Source organism: Bombina bombina, chromosome 1 (assembly GCF_027579735.1).
Source record: "Bombina bombina isolate aBomBom1 chromosome 1, aBomBom1.pri, whole genome shotgun sequence".
NCBI lineage: Eukaryota > Metazoa > Chordata > Amphibia > Anura > Bombinatoridae > Bombina > Bombina bombina.
Genome location: NC_069499.1, coordinates 717838937 through 717854269, shown reverse-complemented (window position 1 = coordinate 717854269; position 15333 = coordinate 717838937). Strand labels below are relative to the sequence as shown.

At 40.0% G+C, this 15333-nt stretch overlaps 1 protein-coding gene across 1 annotated transcript in view; it reads left to right on the top strand.

Annotated features, from left to right (window-relative positions):
- The window catches only part of ARHGEF9 (Cdc42 guanine nucleotide exchange factor 9), a 916750-nt gene that overhangs the window by 264763 nt on the left and 636654 nt on the right, over nt 1-15333 (top strand). The window contains exon 5 of the mRNA XM_053699217.1: nt 7597-7706. Coding sequence (XP_053555192.1) covers nt 7597-7706 — 110 coding nt within the window. The remainder of the gene's footprint in view (nt 1-7596; nt 7707-15333) is intronic.

Here is a 15333-nt window from a genome sequence, read left to right as displayed (position 1 = left end):
AACAGCTATTTAATAATACATAGTATACCTATTTCAGGTACGCAAACGGTTCCCAAAGTCTTTCTAGGGTTGGAAGTTCAAGTTTTAACACTCAAAGTTCATAAAATTAATGTGTATTAAATATAAAATTTAAATGGACATTTAACTTATCTTTAAGGAAAATGCTAATTAAAATACAAACATATGTTTTTGTAAAATGTTCAGCTTTTGTCGGGAAAAAACCCCAAAACAGTTTGGTACTTACTTCTACCAGAAGGGCCTGTCTGTCCACTGGTCAATTTGCACAGTTCAGATTTGTATATGTCAGTTGCTAATATGATTTGGCTTTTGCCTTGTGCATGAACAACCTATAATACAGACTGGCTTACACTAACAATGGTATTTCAATGGTGGTAAAACATTTTGTACTTTAGCAAAGCAGTCTCTTAGAGAGGGCTGCTTTATGTCTTTGAAATTACTCCCTTTTGGATGTATTGACCTTTTTGTTAAGGCAAACACTTCTGATTCTCATAACTCTTTTTGAGCAGCTGCTCTCTTTAAACTGAAAATGCAATTAAAAAATTTACTACATTACTTTACATTACTCTGTCCATTAAATGGCATTCCACAGGATTTCCCCCATTCATTACTGTGGTATATTGAAAACTCAATGTGCCAGCTGCACTGCAAGAGGTAAATGTGGGGGTGAAATAGGAAATATTGATTCCAATAGACTTATATTGAAGTCTGAATAGTATTGAGTATTGAAATGATAGGTAGTGTTAGTTTATTACAGAACCAGATCTTATAGTGTAAAACCTATCTTGATCATGTGATTATTTGAAGAAAATAGACTCAGCTTATGATGTAATGTTTCCAATTTGTGTTTGTTTATGTTTCATAGAGAGGGTGTCCCTGACAAACCCATTTTATTACACTTATGAATGAAATGCATTTTTTATGAACCATATGATAAACTAGAGGGTCAAGTGACCCCTTATTTGAAAGAAATGCCTTTTATGTTTGACATTAGGGTCTTGCAGGTGTTTATGTGACCACCCTTTAAACCTTTTGCATTATGGATTAATACTTAGCAGTTCTTATATCAACATGTTATATCTAGTGGGTCTAGTTTGAAAGTAATGTTATTCTTTAAAATACATGGTCTCATGGGGGTATGAATTAATTTTTGCTGTGATAGATCAATGGAGATTCCTCATTAAAATTGCTGTCACTCTGTTTTTAAAAATTGGAACCAATGAAAAACCATTAAAAACCTAGTAAATCCAATTACTCCATTTTGTGTGTGTCACTGCCACCCAGGGGTTCTTACGTATTACTGGTAGACAAACTGTTACTCATACAGTAATCATAGACAAACACACACAGGTATACATTTTATTTTTAGCTCTGACATTTATGGGCCTGTTCCTAGATTTTAAGCAATTTTTTAAGCCTTAGATAAGTGTTTAAGATTGCATAGTTGATTATAGCACTGACGGCAAGAAGCTTGATTTATTCCAGGGCCGATGCAGCAATTACAAAGAAGTAAAAAAAAAATATATATATATTTTGCAATCATCTGAAGTTTGATTACTGAGTATCTTAGAGATTGCAGTCTTAATATTTTAGCTTTTTTTAAAGCATTCAGGATAAATGTGATCAAATCTGATAATATATATATAGAAGTTTTTTTAACATTTTTTTTCTCTTGTAAGATGTATCGAGTCCACGGATTCATCCATACTTATGGGATATTCTCCTTCCCTACAGGAAGTGGCAGAGAGAGCACCCACAGCAGAGCTGTCCATATAGCTCCTCCCTTAGCTCCACCCCCCAGTCATTCTCTCTGCCTGCTTAACTGCTAGGAAGGGCAAAGGGAGTGTGGTGACAAAAATGTTAGTTTTTATTTTCTCAAGCAAAAATTTGTTATTTTAAATGGTACCGGTGTGTACTATTTACTCTCTGGCAGAAAAGGGATGAAGATTTCTGCAAGGAGGATGATGATCTTAGCATTTTGTAACTAAGATCCACTGCTGTTCTCACAAGGGCTGAAGAGTACAGGAAAACTTCAGTTGGGGGAACAGTTTGCAGGCTAAACTGCATTAAGGTATGTTCAATCTATTTTTTTCTAGACAGACTGTGTTATTTCTAGAAAAGGCTGGCAATATCCCCATGAGGGAAAGGTAAGCTGTATTCAGTAAAAGAGGAATCCAAGCTTGCATGAAGGGCTCATAGTTACTGGTGAGACTAATAGGAAAAAACGTTTTGGTTTAATTACAAATAAAACGTTTTTTTGATAGACTTTAAGGGGTCTTTGTGGCTTGTTTAGGGGTTATTAACCCACATGGCTAGTTTAAGAAACACTCTGTGGTGTTTCTTTTAGGCCCCATAACATCGAGTGAGGTGAGAGGGGCCTATTTTCAGTTGCACAGTTTTATTTACCTCAGAAGCATCCAGCAACTTCTCCAGAGATTCCTGCTGTATTTGAGGGCTGTAAAGAGGTTTTTTCCCCCCACAAATCGTTCCTAAAGGGCAGGTAGGCGCCACAGCAGAGCTGTGGCAAGGTGCTGAACGTTATTTTACTGGTTTTTAAGTTTTTTCAATCCGGTTTTTACATTAAGGGGTTAATTGTTTATTTGCATAGTGGTGCAACGTTACTAAGGCTTTATGATGCTACTGTAAAAATTTCATTTTGTTTACTGCTTTTTTACACTGTTTTGCAGAGTTTGTGCAGCTTTTTTTCTCTTAAAGGCACAGTACCGTCTTTGTTTAAAGTGTTATTTTCTTTGATTAAAGTGTTTTCCAAGCTTGTTTGTTTCATTACTAGCCTGTTTAACATATCTGATACCAAGGAAAATCCTTGTTCTATGTGTTTAGAAGCCATTGTGGAACCCCCTCTTAGAATGTGTCCCACTTGCACTAATATGTCTATAAATTATAAAGAGCATATTTTAGCACTTAAAAATATTGCAATAGATGATTCTCAGTTAGAAGGAAATGAGGGTTTAGCATCTAGCTCTCCCCAAGTGTCACAACCAGTAACGCCCACACAAGTGACGCCAAGTACCTCTAATGCGTCAAATTAATTTACTTTACAAGACATGGCCATAGTTATGAATAAAACCCTCACAGAGGTTTTCTCTAAACTGCCTGGTTTACAAGGAAAGCGTGACAGCTCTGGGTTAAGAACAAATGCTGAGCCGTCTGACGCTTTAGTAGCCGTATCCGATATACCCTCACAATGTTCTGAAGTAGGGGTAAGGAATTTGTTATCTGAGGGAGAGATTTCTGATTCAGGAAAGACGCTCCTTCAGACAGATTCTGATATGACGGCCTTTAAATTTAAGCTTGAACACCTCCGCTTATTATTAAGGAGGTATTAGCTACTCTAGACGATTGTGACCCTATAGTGATCCCAGAGAAATTGTGTAAAATGGACAGATACTTAGAGGTTCCTGTTTACACTGATGTTTTTCCAGTCCCTAAGAGGATTGTGACTATTGTTACTAAGGAGTGGGATAGACCAGGTATTCCGTTCGCTCCCCCTCCTGTTTTTAAGAAAATGTTTCCCATATCTGACACCATACAGGACTCGTGGCAGACTGTTCCTAAGGTGGAGGGAACTATTTCTACTCTTGCTAAGCGTACAACTATACATATAGAAGACAGTTGTGCTTTCAAAGATCCTATGGATAAAAAATTAGAGGGTCTCCTAAAGAAAATTTTTGTTCATCAAGGTTTTCTTCTCCAACCTATTGCATGCATTGTTCCTGTAACTACTGCAGCTGCTTTCTGGTTTGAGGCTCTAGAAGAGGCTCTCCAGGTGGTGACTCCATTAGAGGAAATTATGGATAGAATTAAGGCCCTTAAGTTGGCTAATTCTTTCATTACAGATGCCGCTTTCCAAATGGCTAAATTAGCGGCAAAGAATTCAGGTTTTGCCATTTTAGCACGAAGGGCGTTATGGCTTAAGTCCTGGTCTGCTGATGTGTCATCAAAATCTAAGTTGTTGAACATCCCTTTCAAAGGAAAGACCCTATTCGGGCCTACACTGAAAAAAATTATTTCAGACATCACTGGAGGGAAAGGCCATGCCCTCCCTCAGGATAAAACAAATAACATGAGGACCAAACAAAATAATTTTCGTTCCTTTTCGAACTTCAAAGGTCCCGCTTCAGCTTCCCCTGCAGCAAAGCAAGAGGGGAATTTTTTCCAATCCAAGTCAGTCTGGAGACCTAACCAGGCTTGGAACAAAGGTAAACAGGCCAAAAAGCCTGCTGCTGCCTCTAAGACAGCATGAAGGGGTAGCCCCCGATCCGGGACCGGATCTAGTAGGGGGCAGACTCTCTCTCTTCGCTTAGGCTTGGGCAAGAGATGTTCACGATTCCTGGGCTTTAGAAATTGTGTCCCAAGGATATCTTCTGGACTTCAAAGACTCCCCCCCCAAGGGGGAGATTTCACATTTCTCAATTGTCTGCAAACCAGACAAAGAGAGAGGCGTTCTTATGCTGTGTAGAAGACCTACATACCATGGGAGTGATCCGCCCAGTTCCAAGAGCGGAACAAGGGCTAGGTTCCCAAAAAAGAGGGAATTTTCAGACCGATCTTGGATCTCAAAATTCTAAACAAATTCCTCAGAGTACCATCTTTCAAGATGGAGACTATTCGGACTTTTCTTCCTCTGATCCAGGAGGGTCAATATATGACTACCGTGGATTTAAAGGATGCGTATCTACACATCCCTATTCACAGAGATCATCATCAATTCCTCAGATTCGCCTTTCTGGACAGGCATTACCAGTTTGTGACCCTTCCTTTCGAGTTGGCCATGGCTCCCAGAATTTTCACAAAGGTGCTAGGGTCCCTTTTGGTGGTTCTAAGACCGCGGGGTATAGCAGTGGCGTCTTATCTAGACGACATCTTAATTCAGGTGTCGACTTTCCAGCTAGCCAAGTCTCACACGGACATCGTGTTGACTTTTCTGAGATGTCACGGATGGAAGGTGAACATAAAAACGAGTTCTCTCGTCCCTCTCACAAGAGTTTCCTTCCTAGGGACTCTGATAGACTCGGTAGAAATGAAAATATTTCTGACGGAGGTCAGAAAATCAAAACTTTTAATCACTTGCCGAGCTCTTCATTCCATTCCTCGGCCATCAGTGGCTCAGGAGGTAATCGGACTCATGGTAGCGGCAATAGACATAGTTCCTTAGGCCTGCCTACACCTCAGACCACTGCAACTATGCATGCTCAAACAGTGGAAAGGGGATTATGCAGATTTATCTCCTCAACTGCATCTGGACCAAGAGACCAGAGATTCTCTTCTCTGGTGGTTGTCTCAGAACCACCTGTCTCAGAGAATATGTTTCCGCAGGCCAGAGTGGCTCATAGTAACGACAGATGCCAGCCTGCTAGGCTGGGGTGCAGTCTGGAAATCCGTGAAAGCACAGGGCTTATGGTCTCGGGAGGAATCTCTCCTCCCGATAAACATTCTAGAACTGAGAGCGATATTCAATGCTAGCTAGCTGCGGCCAAATTCATCAGATTTCAGTCGGACAACATCACGACTGTAGCCTATATCAATCATCAAGGAGGAACACAGAGTTCTCTAGCGATGATGGAGGTAACCAAAATAATCCGATGGGCGGAGGATCACTCTTGCCATCTCTCAGCTATCCATATCCCAGGGGTAGAGAACTGGGAGGCGGATTTCCTAAGTCGTCAGACTTTTCATCCGGGGGAGTGGGAGCTCCATCCGGAGGTATTTGCCCAGCTGACTCAGCTATGGGGCACACCAGAATTGGATCTGATGGCGTCCCGACAGAACGCCAAACTTCCTTGTTATGGGTCCAGGTCCCGGGAACCCCAGGCGGTACTGATAGATGCTCTAGCAGTGCCCTGGTCCTTCAATCTGGCTTATGTATTTCCACCGTTTCCTCTCCTCCCACGTCTGGTTGCCAGAATCAAGCAGGAGAGAGCTTCGGGGATTCTGATAGCGCCTGCGTGGCCACGCAGGACTTGGTATGCAGACCTGGTGGACATGTCATCTGTTCCACCGTGGACTCTGCCAATGAGGCAGGACCTTCTAATCCAAGGTCCATTCAAGCATCCAAATTTAACTCTCTGCGTCTGACTGCTTGGAGATTGAACGCCTGATTCTATCAAAGCGTGGTTTCTCTGAGTCTGTCATTGATACCCTAATTCAGGCTAGAAAGCCTGTCACCAGGAAAATCTATCATAAGATTTGGCGCAGATATATTTGTTGGTGTGAATACAAGGGTTACTCATGGAGTAAGATTAGGATTCCTAGAATTTTGTCCTTTCTCCAAGAAGGATTGGAGAAGGGATTATCAGTTAGTTCCTTAAAAGGGACAAATATCTGCTTTGTCTATTCTTTTACACAAACGTCTGGCAGATGTCCCAGACGTTCAAGCGTTTAGTAAGGCCTTGGTCAGGATCAAGCCTGTATTTAAACCTGTTGCTCCACCATGGAGCCTAAATTTGGTTCATAATGTTCTTCAAGGGGTTCTGTTTGAACCTATGCATTCCATAGATATTAAGCTTCTATCTTGGAAAGTTTTGTTTTTAGTAGCTATCTCTTCGGCTCGAAGAGTTTCTGAGTTATCTGCTTTACAGTGTGACTCACCTTACCTAGTTTTCCATGCAGATAAGGTGGTTTTACGTACCAAACCTTGGTTTCTTCCTAAGGTTGTTTCTAATAGGAATATCAATCAGGAGATTGTTGTTCCTTCTCTGTGTCCTAATCCTTCATCAAAGAAGGAACGTCATCAATCTTGATGTGGTTCGTGCTTTAAAGTTCTACTTACAAGCAACTAAAGATTTCCTTCAAACATTTTCATTGTTTGTTGTTTATTCTGGTAAACGGAGAGGTCAAAAGGCTACGGCTACCTCTATTTCCTTTTGGCTGAAAATCTTCATCCGTTTGGCTTATGAGACTGCTGGCCAGCAGCCTCCTGAAAGAATTACTGCTCATTCTACTAGAGCAGTGGCTTCCACATGGGCTTTTAAAAATGAGGCTTCTGTTGAACAGATTTGTAAGGCGGCGACTTGGTCTTCGCTTCATACTTTTTCCAAATTTTCCAAATTTGATACTTTTGTTTCTTCAGAGGCTATTTTTGGGAGAAAGGTTCTACAAGCAGTGGTGCCTTCCGTTTAAGGTACCTGTCTTGTCCCTCCCTTCATCCGTGTCCTAAAGCTTTGGTATTGGTATCCCATAAGTACGGATGAATCCGTGGACTCGATACATCTTACAAGAGAAAACAGAATTTATGCTTACCTGATAAATTTCTTTCTCTTGTGATGTATCGAGTCTACGGCCCGCCCTGTTTATTTAAGACAGATAGTATAATTTTATTTAAAAACTTCAATCACCACTGCACCCTATAGTTTCTCCTTTTTCTTCCTAGCCTTCGGTCGAATGACTGGGGGGTGGAGCTAAGGGAGGAGCTATATGGACAGCTCTGCTCTGGGTGCTCTCTCTGCCACTTCCTGTAGGGAAGGAGAATATCCCATAAGTATGGATGAATCCGTGGACTCGATACCTCACAAGAGAAAGAAATTTATCAGGTAAGCATAAATTCTGTTTTTTCTTCAGGTGAAGCTGATTTTGGCTCTAAGACTCTAGAAGTTCGGAGAGATAGCCGGAAAGGGAAGAGCAGATGGAGGGCCCTAAAGCCAGGATCACATCAACTGCCAGTGCACAAGGTAAAAAGGTCTACAAGGCTTTATTATGCCCATTTAATTAGGAGCCATAACCCCATAACTCTGAATGTTCTACATCTGGACATGTTATTAAAAGAGTGCAGGTAAGGGGACAAATGTGTGTTATTGTTTTTATTAAGCCTTAATAAAAATAAGGTAAACTACTTGAACATTACTTGGCCCGTTTAATGATTTAAGTGTTATGTACATGGGAGTGAGTGGAAAAGCACATTTAATTGTGAATGTGGTAATCCATAACTAAAAATAATCTGTTCTACTACTGAAAGTAGCATACTGACTGGTATTAGAAGTCCATGGTAAAACAGAATTACCAGAGAATGTTTAGGACAACATCTCTTTAGAACACCCTATACTTTCAATGGATAGCGCGGCTGCACTAAACATTGCTCAAAGTTGGGAGTTATGTGTTGTGCTCAAGTGCTAAAAAATTTAGCGTGACTGGAGACCTGAGGTAAAGTGTAAGAGCTAGAATTAAAGTATAACAAAACAAAGGTAAAGGTATTAAAATAAAGTATTACATGCACACACACACCACATATAGGTGTAGGTTGGCACACTTTAGGCAGTGGACAATAAAATGTTCACTGCCCTAGAGACAGATTAACCTATCCAGCACTCAAATAATTAATTACAAAATCTAGTTTATTGGTATATTATCTAATGCAAAGCGGTCCAACCTACAATATTCATACAAATTTTGTAATAGAACTTCTGGATTTCCCTTTAAAACATAATTATTTCACATTTAATAAAAATTTATATGAACAAATTTTAGGGACAGCCACGGGCACCATCTGTGCCCCTACATATGCCTGCTTCTACTTAAGCTACTGGGAAAAATAAATTCTCACGGATAGTACCCTTGAACACGCAAATTTTATTTGATTTTTGGATTCGTTTCATAGACGACATTCTAATGTTGAGGGAAGGGACTGAAAAAGAATTAGCTAACTTCATGAAGAGGCTAAATAAAAATGATTATAATTTAAAATTTACCTATCGCTGCAATAAAACAGAGGTTTATTTTTTAGACCTAAGAATAATTAAACCCAATTTAAAATTAACAACAGCCACTTTTAGAAAGCAAACAGCAGGCAATACACTATTAAGGGCAGAAAGCCACCACGCTCCCACTCTGATTCAGAATATACCACAAGGTCAATATCTGAGACACAGAAGAAATTGCTCAAAATTAAATGAAAAAAATGAGATAAATTCAAAGACAAATTTGGGAACAATAACTACATAAAAGGACACATATCTTGCAGAAGTAAAGGGGTAGTTTACTTAGTAACCTGCAAATACCCTAAATACTACATAGAGAAAACCTATAGGGAACTACATGAGAGAATAAAAGAACACAAGAGAGACTTAAAATAAAAAGATATTAAATCTAGCAGTGTTGCAATGCATTTCTTTACCCACCACAATAGCAACAAAAAGGAACTACAATTCAGAGGTTTGGAAAAAATTGATTTGAAAGGTAGAGGTGGAGACTTAGACAATAGTCTGTTAAAATGTGAATGTAAATGGATTTACAATCTAAAATCCCTAACTCCTGAAGGCCTTAATGAGGAAATAAATGTCTGCCCCTTTTCTAGGATAACTGGCTCCTACACTCTCTATATATACTTACTAATATAGTCAAGATTCATAAACCCTATGCGTTTAATTTATTATTATAAATTGCAAGTGATTTATTTAATATTTGCTAGCTTTGCAAAAAACTAACTTGCTAAATTAATTTGCAAAATCCTTGTACAAAAATTGAACACTGTATAGGAAAAAATATGCTTTAGAAATTTGTTGTGTTTTTTTAAATGTATTTTGATATTAATTGGCAATAGGCACTGTACGATACTTTTGATTAATGTAGCTGTTTATGAAAGAATATTACAATATTTCACCCCTGCAATTGACCGGCCCTTTAAAGAAAGAAAAAAATTAAAATAGAAAAGAAGGAGGAGTCCAAGGAACTGTTTAAAATCAGGGAAATCCTCCAATACGTCATCACCAATACACAGCTGGAAGAAACCCAAGCCTGAAAGGGTGAAGTAGAACATACTACCGTTTATGAGCTAAGGCTCTAATCAGCTGTTATGCTGTAAGTAGATGGCTTCTGCTTGATGGGAACCCGTGGAACCGGAATCTCGGCAAAAGGGGTATCTACAAGACCACTGCAAGACACTCTCCCTCTGTGAGGAGGAAACCAGTGACCTGTACATCTGTCAAGCCCTGAGACTCAGGGGAAGTTTGGATGAAGGTCTGCATAAGTCACAGTAACCGTATAAATCAAACCCTATGTTTGTGACACAGTGAGTAATACGGCACTTAGCCTATGATGAAATTCACCCAAGTATATGCAAGTTGCTGCTTTATTTCCCTGTAGCCTAGAAAGGCAATTTGCTGAATGTAAAGGGGAATACTTGTAAATCTCTCTGTACAAACGGCACCTTTAAATTTAACCCCCAATCCCTGCAGTGAAAGAGATTCCATGGGGTATATTTTACATAGTGCGAGCGGACATGATACAATGTAGCGTATCATGTCCGCTGCACATTGATAAATGCCGACAGCATACGCTTGTGAACTGCTGGTGTAATGCCGCCCCCTGCAGATTTGCGGCCAATCGTCCGGTAGCAGTGTCAATCAACCTGATCGTATTTGATTGGGTTGATTTCTGTCCGCAGCATCAGAGCAGGTGGACAAGTTATGGAGCAGCGGTCTTTAGACTGCTGCTCCATAAATTCTGTTTCCGGCGAGCCTTGTAAGGTGTTAAATAAGCCGTTCCAGCCAAACAAAATTAGTTCATGTAGCAGATACAAAATGCTACTATTAGTATTTTTATGTTGCCAAATCTCAAATGGGAGAAAAAAAGCCATTGAAATAAACACTATGGGGCCGATGCTTCGGCCCCACAGTGTTTATTTCAATGGCTTTTTTTCTCCCATTTGAGATTTGGCAACATAAAAATACTCGTCGGATGTCTTGAAGATGGACCCGTTCCCCCCCCGGAAGGATGAAGATAGAAGATGCCATCTGCCCGTCTGGAGGACCACTTCTGCCGGCTTCGTTGAGGACATCTTGCCGCTTGGATGAAGACTTCTCCCGGTAAGTGGATCTTCGGGGGTTAGTGTTAGGATTTTTTAAGGGTGTATTGGGTGGGTTTTATTTTTAGGTTAGGGCTTTGGGCCGCAATAGAGCTAAATGCCCTTTTAAGGGCAATGCCCATCCAAATGCCCTTTTCAGGGCAATGGGGAGCTTAGGTTTTTTTAGTTAGGGTTTTATTTGGGGGGTTGGTTGTGTGGGTGGTGTTTAAAGGTATCAGTTAGGAGAAAGGTACAAAAGAATTTCCAAGGCATTATATATACCATGGAACACAGTGAAGACAGTCATCATCAAGTGAAGAAAATATGGTGCAACAGTGACATTACCAAGAACTGGATGTCCCTCCAAAATTGATGAAAAGACAAGAAGAAAACTGGTCTGGGAGGCTGCCAAGAGGCCTACAGCAACATTAAAGGAGCTGCAGGAATATCTGGCAAGTACTGGCTGTGTGGTACATGTGACAACAATCGCCCGTATTCTTCATATGTCTGGGCTATGGGGTAGAGTGGCAAGACGGAAGCCTTTTCTTACAAAAAAAACATCCAAGCCCGGCTAAATTTTGCAAAAACACATCTGAAGTTTCCCAAAAACATGTTGCAAAAGGTGTTCTGGTCTGATGAAACCAAAGTTGAACTTTTTGGCCATAATTCCAAAAGATATGTTTGGCGCAAAAACAACACTGCATATCACCAAAAGAATACCATACCCACAGTGAAGCATGGTGGTGTCGGCATCATGCTTTGGGGCTGTTTTTCTTCAGCTGGAACTGGGGCCTTAGTCAAGGTAGAGGGAATAATGAACAGTTCCAAATACCAGACAATATTGGCACAAAACCTTCAGGCTTCTGCTAGAAAGCTGAATATGAAGAGGAACTTCATCTTTCAGCATGACAACGCCCCAAAGCATACATTCAAATCAACAAAGGAATGGCTTCACCAGAAGAAGATCTGAAGAGGGCTGTGCACAGGAGATGCCCTCGCATTCTGACAGATTTAGTGTGTTTTTGCAAAGAAGAGTGGTCAAATCTTGCCAAGTCAAGATGTGCCATGCTGAAAAAACTCATACCCAAAAAGACTGACGGCTAGATTTGGAGTTTGGCGGTAAAAGGGCTGTTAACGCTCCGCGGGTTTTTTTCTGGCCGCACCATAAATTTAACTCTGGTATCGAGAGTTAAAACAAATGCTGCGTTAGGCTCCAAAAAAGGAGCGTAGAGCATTTTTACCGCAAATACAACTCTCGATACCAGAGTTGCTTACGGACGCGGCCGGCCTCAAAAACGTGCTCGTGCACGATTCTCCCATAGGAAACAATGGGGCTGTTTGAGCTGAAAAAAAACCTAACACCTGCAAAAAAGCAGCGTTCAGCTCCTAACGCAGCCCCATTGTTTCCTATGGGGAAACACTTCCTACGTCTGCACCTAACACTCTAACATGTACCCCGAGTCTAAACACCCCTAACCTTACACTTATTAACCCCTAATCTGCCGCCCACGCTATCGCTGACCCCTGCATTACACTTTTAACCCCTAATCTGCCGCTCCGTAAACCGCCGCCACCTACGTTATCCCTATGTACCCCTAATCTGCTGCCCTAACATCGCCGACCCCTATGTTATATTTATTAACCCCTAATCTGCCCCCCACAACGTCGCCGACACCTACCTACACTTATTAACCCCTAATCTGCCGAGCGGACCTGAGCGCTACTATAATAAATGTATTAACCCCTAATCCGCCTCACTAACCCTATCATAAATAGTATTAACCCCTAATCTGCCCTCCCTAACATCGCCGACACCTACCTTCAATTATTAACCCCTAATCTGCCGACCGGAGCTCACCGCTATTCTAATAAATGTATTAACCCCTAAAGCTAAGTCTAACCCTAACACTAACACCCCCCTAAGTTAAATATAATTTTTATCTAACGAAATAAATTAACTCTTATTAAATAAATGATTCCTATTTAAAGCTAAATACTTACCTGTAAAATAAATCCTAATATAGCTACAATATAAATTATAATTATATTATAGCTATTTTAGGATTAATATTTATTTTACAGGTAACTTTGTATTTATTTTAACCAGGTACAATAGCTATTAAATAGTTAAGAACTATTTAATAGTTACCTAGTTAAAATAATTACAAATTTACCTGTAAAATAAATCCTAACCTAAGTTATAATTAAACCTAACACTACCCTATCAATAAAATAATTAAATAAACTACCTACAATTACCTACAATTAACCTAACACTACACTATCAATAAATTAATTAAACACAATTGCTACAAATAAATACAATTAAATAAACTATCTAAAGTACAAAAAATAAAAAAGAACTAAGTTACAGAAAATAAAAAAATATTTACAAACATAAGAAAAATATTACAACAATTTTAAACTAATTACACCTACTCTAAGCCCCCTAATAAAATAACAAAGACCCCCAAAATAAAAAATTCCCTACCCTATTCTAAAATACAAAAATTACAAGCTCTTTTACCTTACCAGCCCTGAACAGGGCCCTTTGCGGGGCATGCCCCAAGAATTTCAGCTCTTTTGCCTGTAAAAAAAAACATACAATACCCCCCCCCCCCAACATTACAACCCACCACCCACATACCCCTAATCTAACCCAAACCCCCCTTAAATAAACCTAACACTAAGCCCCTGATGATCTTCCTACCTTGTCTTCACCATGCCAGGTTCACCGATCCGTCCTGGCTCCAAGATCTTCATCCAACCCAAGCGGGGGTTGGCGATCCATAATCCGGTGCTCCAAAGTCTTCCTCCTATCCGGCAAGAAGAGGACATCCGGACCGGCAAACATCTTCTCCAAGCGGCATCTTCTATGTTCTTCCATCCGATGACGACCGGCTCCATCTTGAAGACCTCCAGCGCGGATCCATCCTCTTCTTCCGACGACTAGACGACGAATGACGGTTCCTTTAAGGGACGTCATCCAAGATGGCGTCCCTCGAATTCCGATTGGCTGATAGGATTCTATCAGCCAATCGGAATTAAGGTAGGAATTTTCTGATTGGCTGATGGAATCAGCCAATCAGAATCAAGTTCAATCCGATTGGCTGATCCAATCAGCCAATCAGATTGAGCTCGCATTGTATTGGCTGATCGGAACAGCCAATAGAATGCGAGCTCAATCTGATTGGCTGATTGGATCAGCCAATCGGATTGAACTTGATTCTGATTGGCTGATTCCATCAGCCAATCAGAAAATTCCTACCTTAATTCCGATTGGCTGATAGAATCCTATCAGCCAATCGGAATTCGAGGGACGCCATCTTGGATGACGTCCCTTAAAGGAACCGTCATTCGTCGTCTAGTCGTCGGAAGAAGAGGATGGATCCGCGCTGGAGGTCTTCAAGATGGAGCCGGTCGTCATCGGATGGAAGAACATAGAAGATGCCGCTTGGAGAAGATGTTTGCCGGTCCGGATGTCCTCTTCTTGCCGGATAGGAGGAAGACTTTGGAGCACCGGATTATGGATCGCCAACCCCCGCTTGGGTTGGATGAAGATCTTGGAGCCAGGACGGATCGGTGAACCTGGCATGGTGAAGACAAGGTAGGAAGATCATCAGGGGCTTAGTGTTAGGTTTATTTAAGGGGGGTTTGGGTTAGATTAGGGGTATGTGGGTGGTGGGTTGTATTGTTGGGGGGGGGGGTATTGTATGTTTTTTTTACAGGCAAAAGAGCTGAAATTCTTGGGGCATGCCCCGCAAAGGGCCCTGTTCAGGGCTGGTAAGGTAAAAGAGCTTGTAATTTTTGTATTTTAGAATAGGGTAGGGAATTTTTTATTTTGGGGGTCTTTGTTATTTTATTAGGGGGCTTAGAGTAGGTGTAATTAGTTTAAAATTGTTGTAATATTTTTCTTATGTTTGTAAATATTTTTTTATTTTCTGTAACTTAGTTCTTTTTTATTTTTTGTACTTTAGATAGTTTATTTAATTGTATTTATTTGTAGCAATTGTGTTTAATTAATTTATTGATAGTGTAGTGTTAGGTTAATTGTAGGTAATTGTAGGTAGTTTATTTAATTATTTTATTGATAGGGTAGTGTTAGGTTTAATTATATCTTAGGTTAGGATTTATTTTACAGGTAAATTTGTAATTATTTTAACTAGGTAACTATTAAATAGTTCTTAACTATTTAATAGCTATTGTACCTGGTTAAAATAAATACAAAGTTACCTGTAAAATAAATATTAATCCTAAAATAGCTATAATATAATTATTATTTATATTGTAGCTATATTAGGGTTTATTTTACAGGTAAGTATTTAGCTTTAAATAGGAATCATTTATTTAATAAGAGTTAATTTATTTTGTTAGATAAAAATTATATTTAACTTAGGGGGGTGTTAGTGTTAGGGTTAGACTTAGCTTTAGGGGTTAATACATTTATTAGAATAGCGGTGAGCTCCGGTCGGCAGATTAGGGGTTAATAATTGAAGGTAGGTGTCGGCGATGTTAGGGAG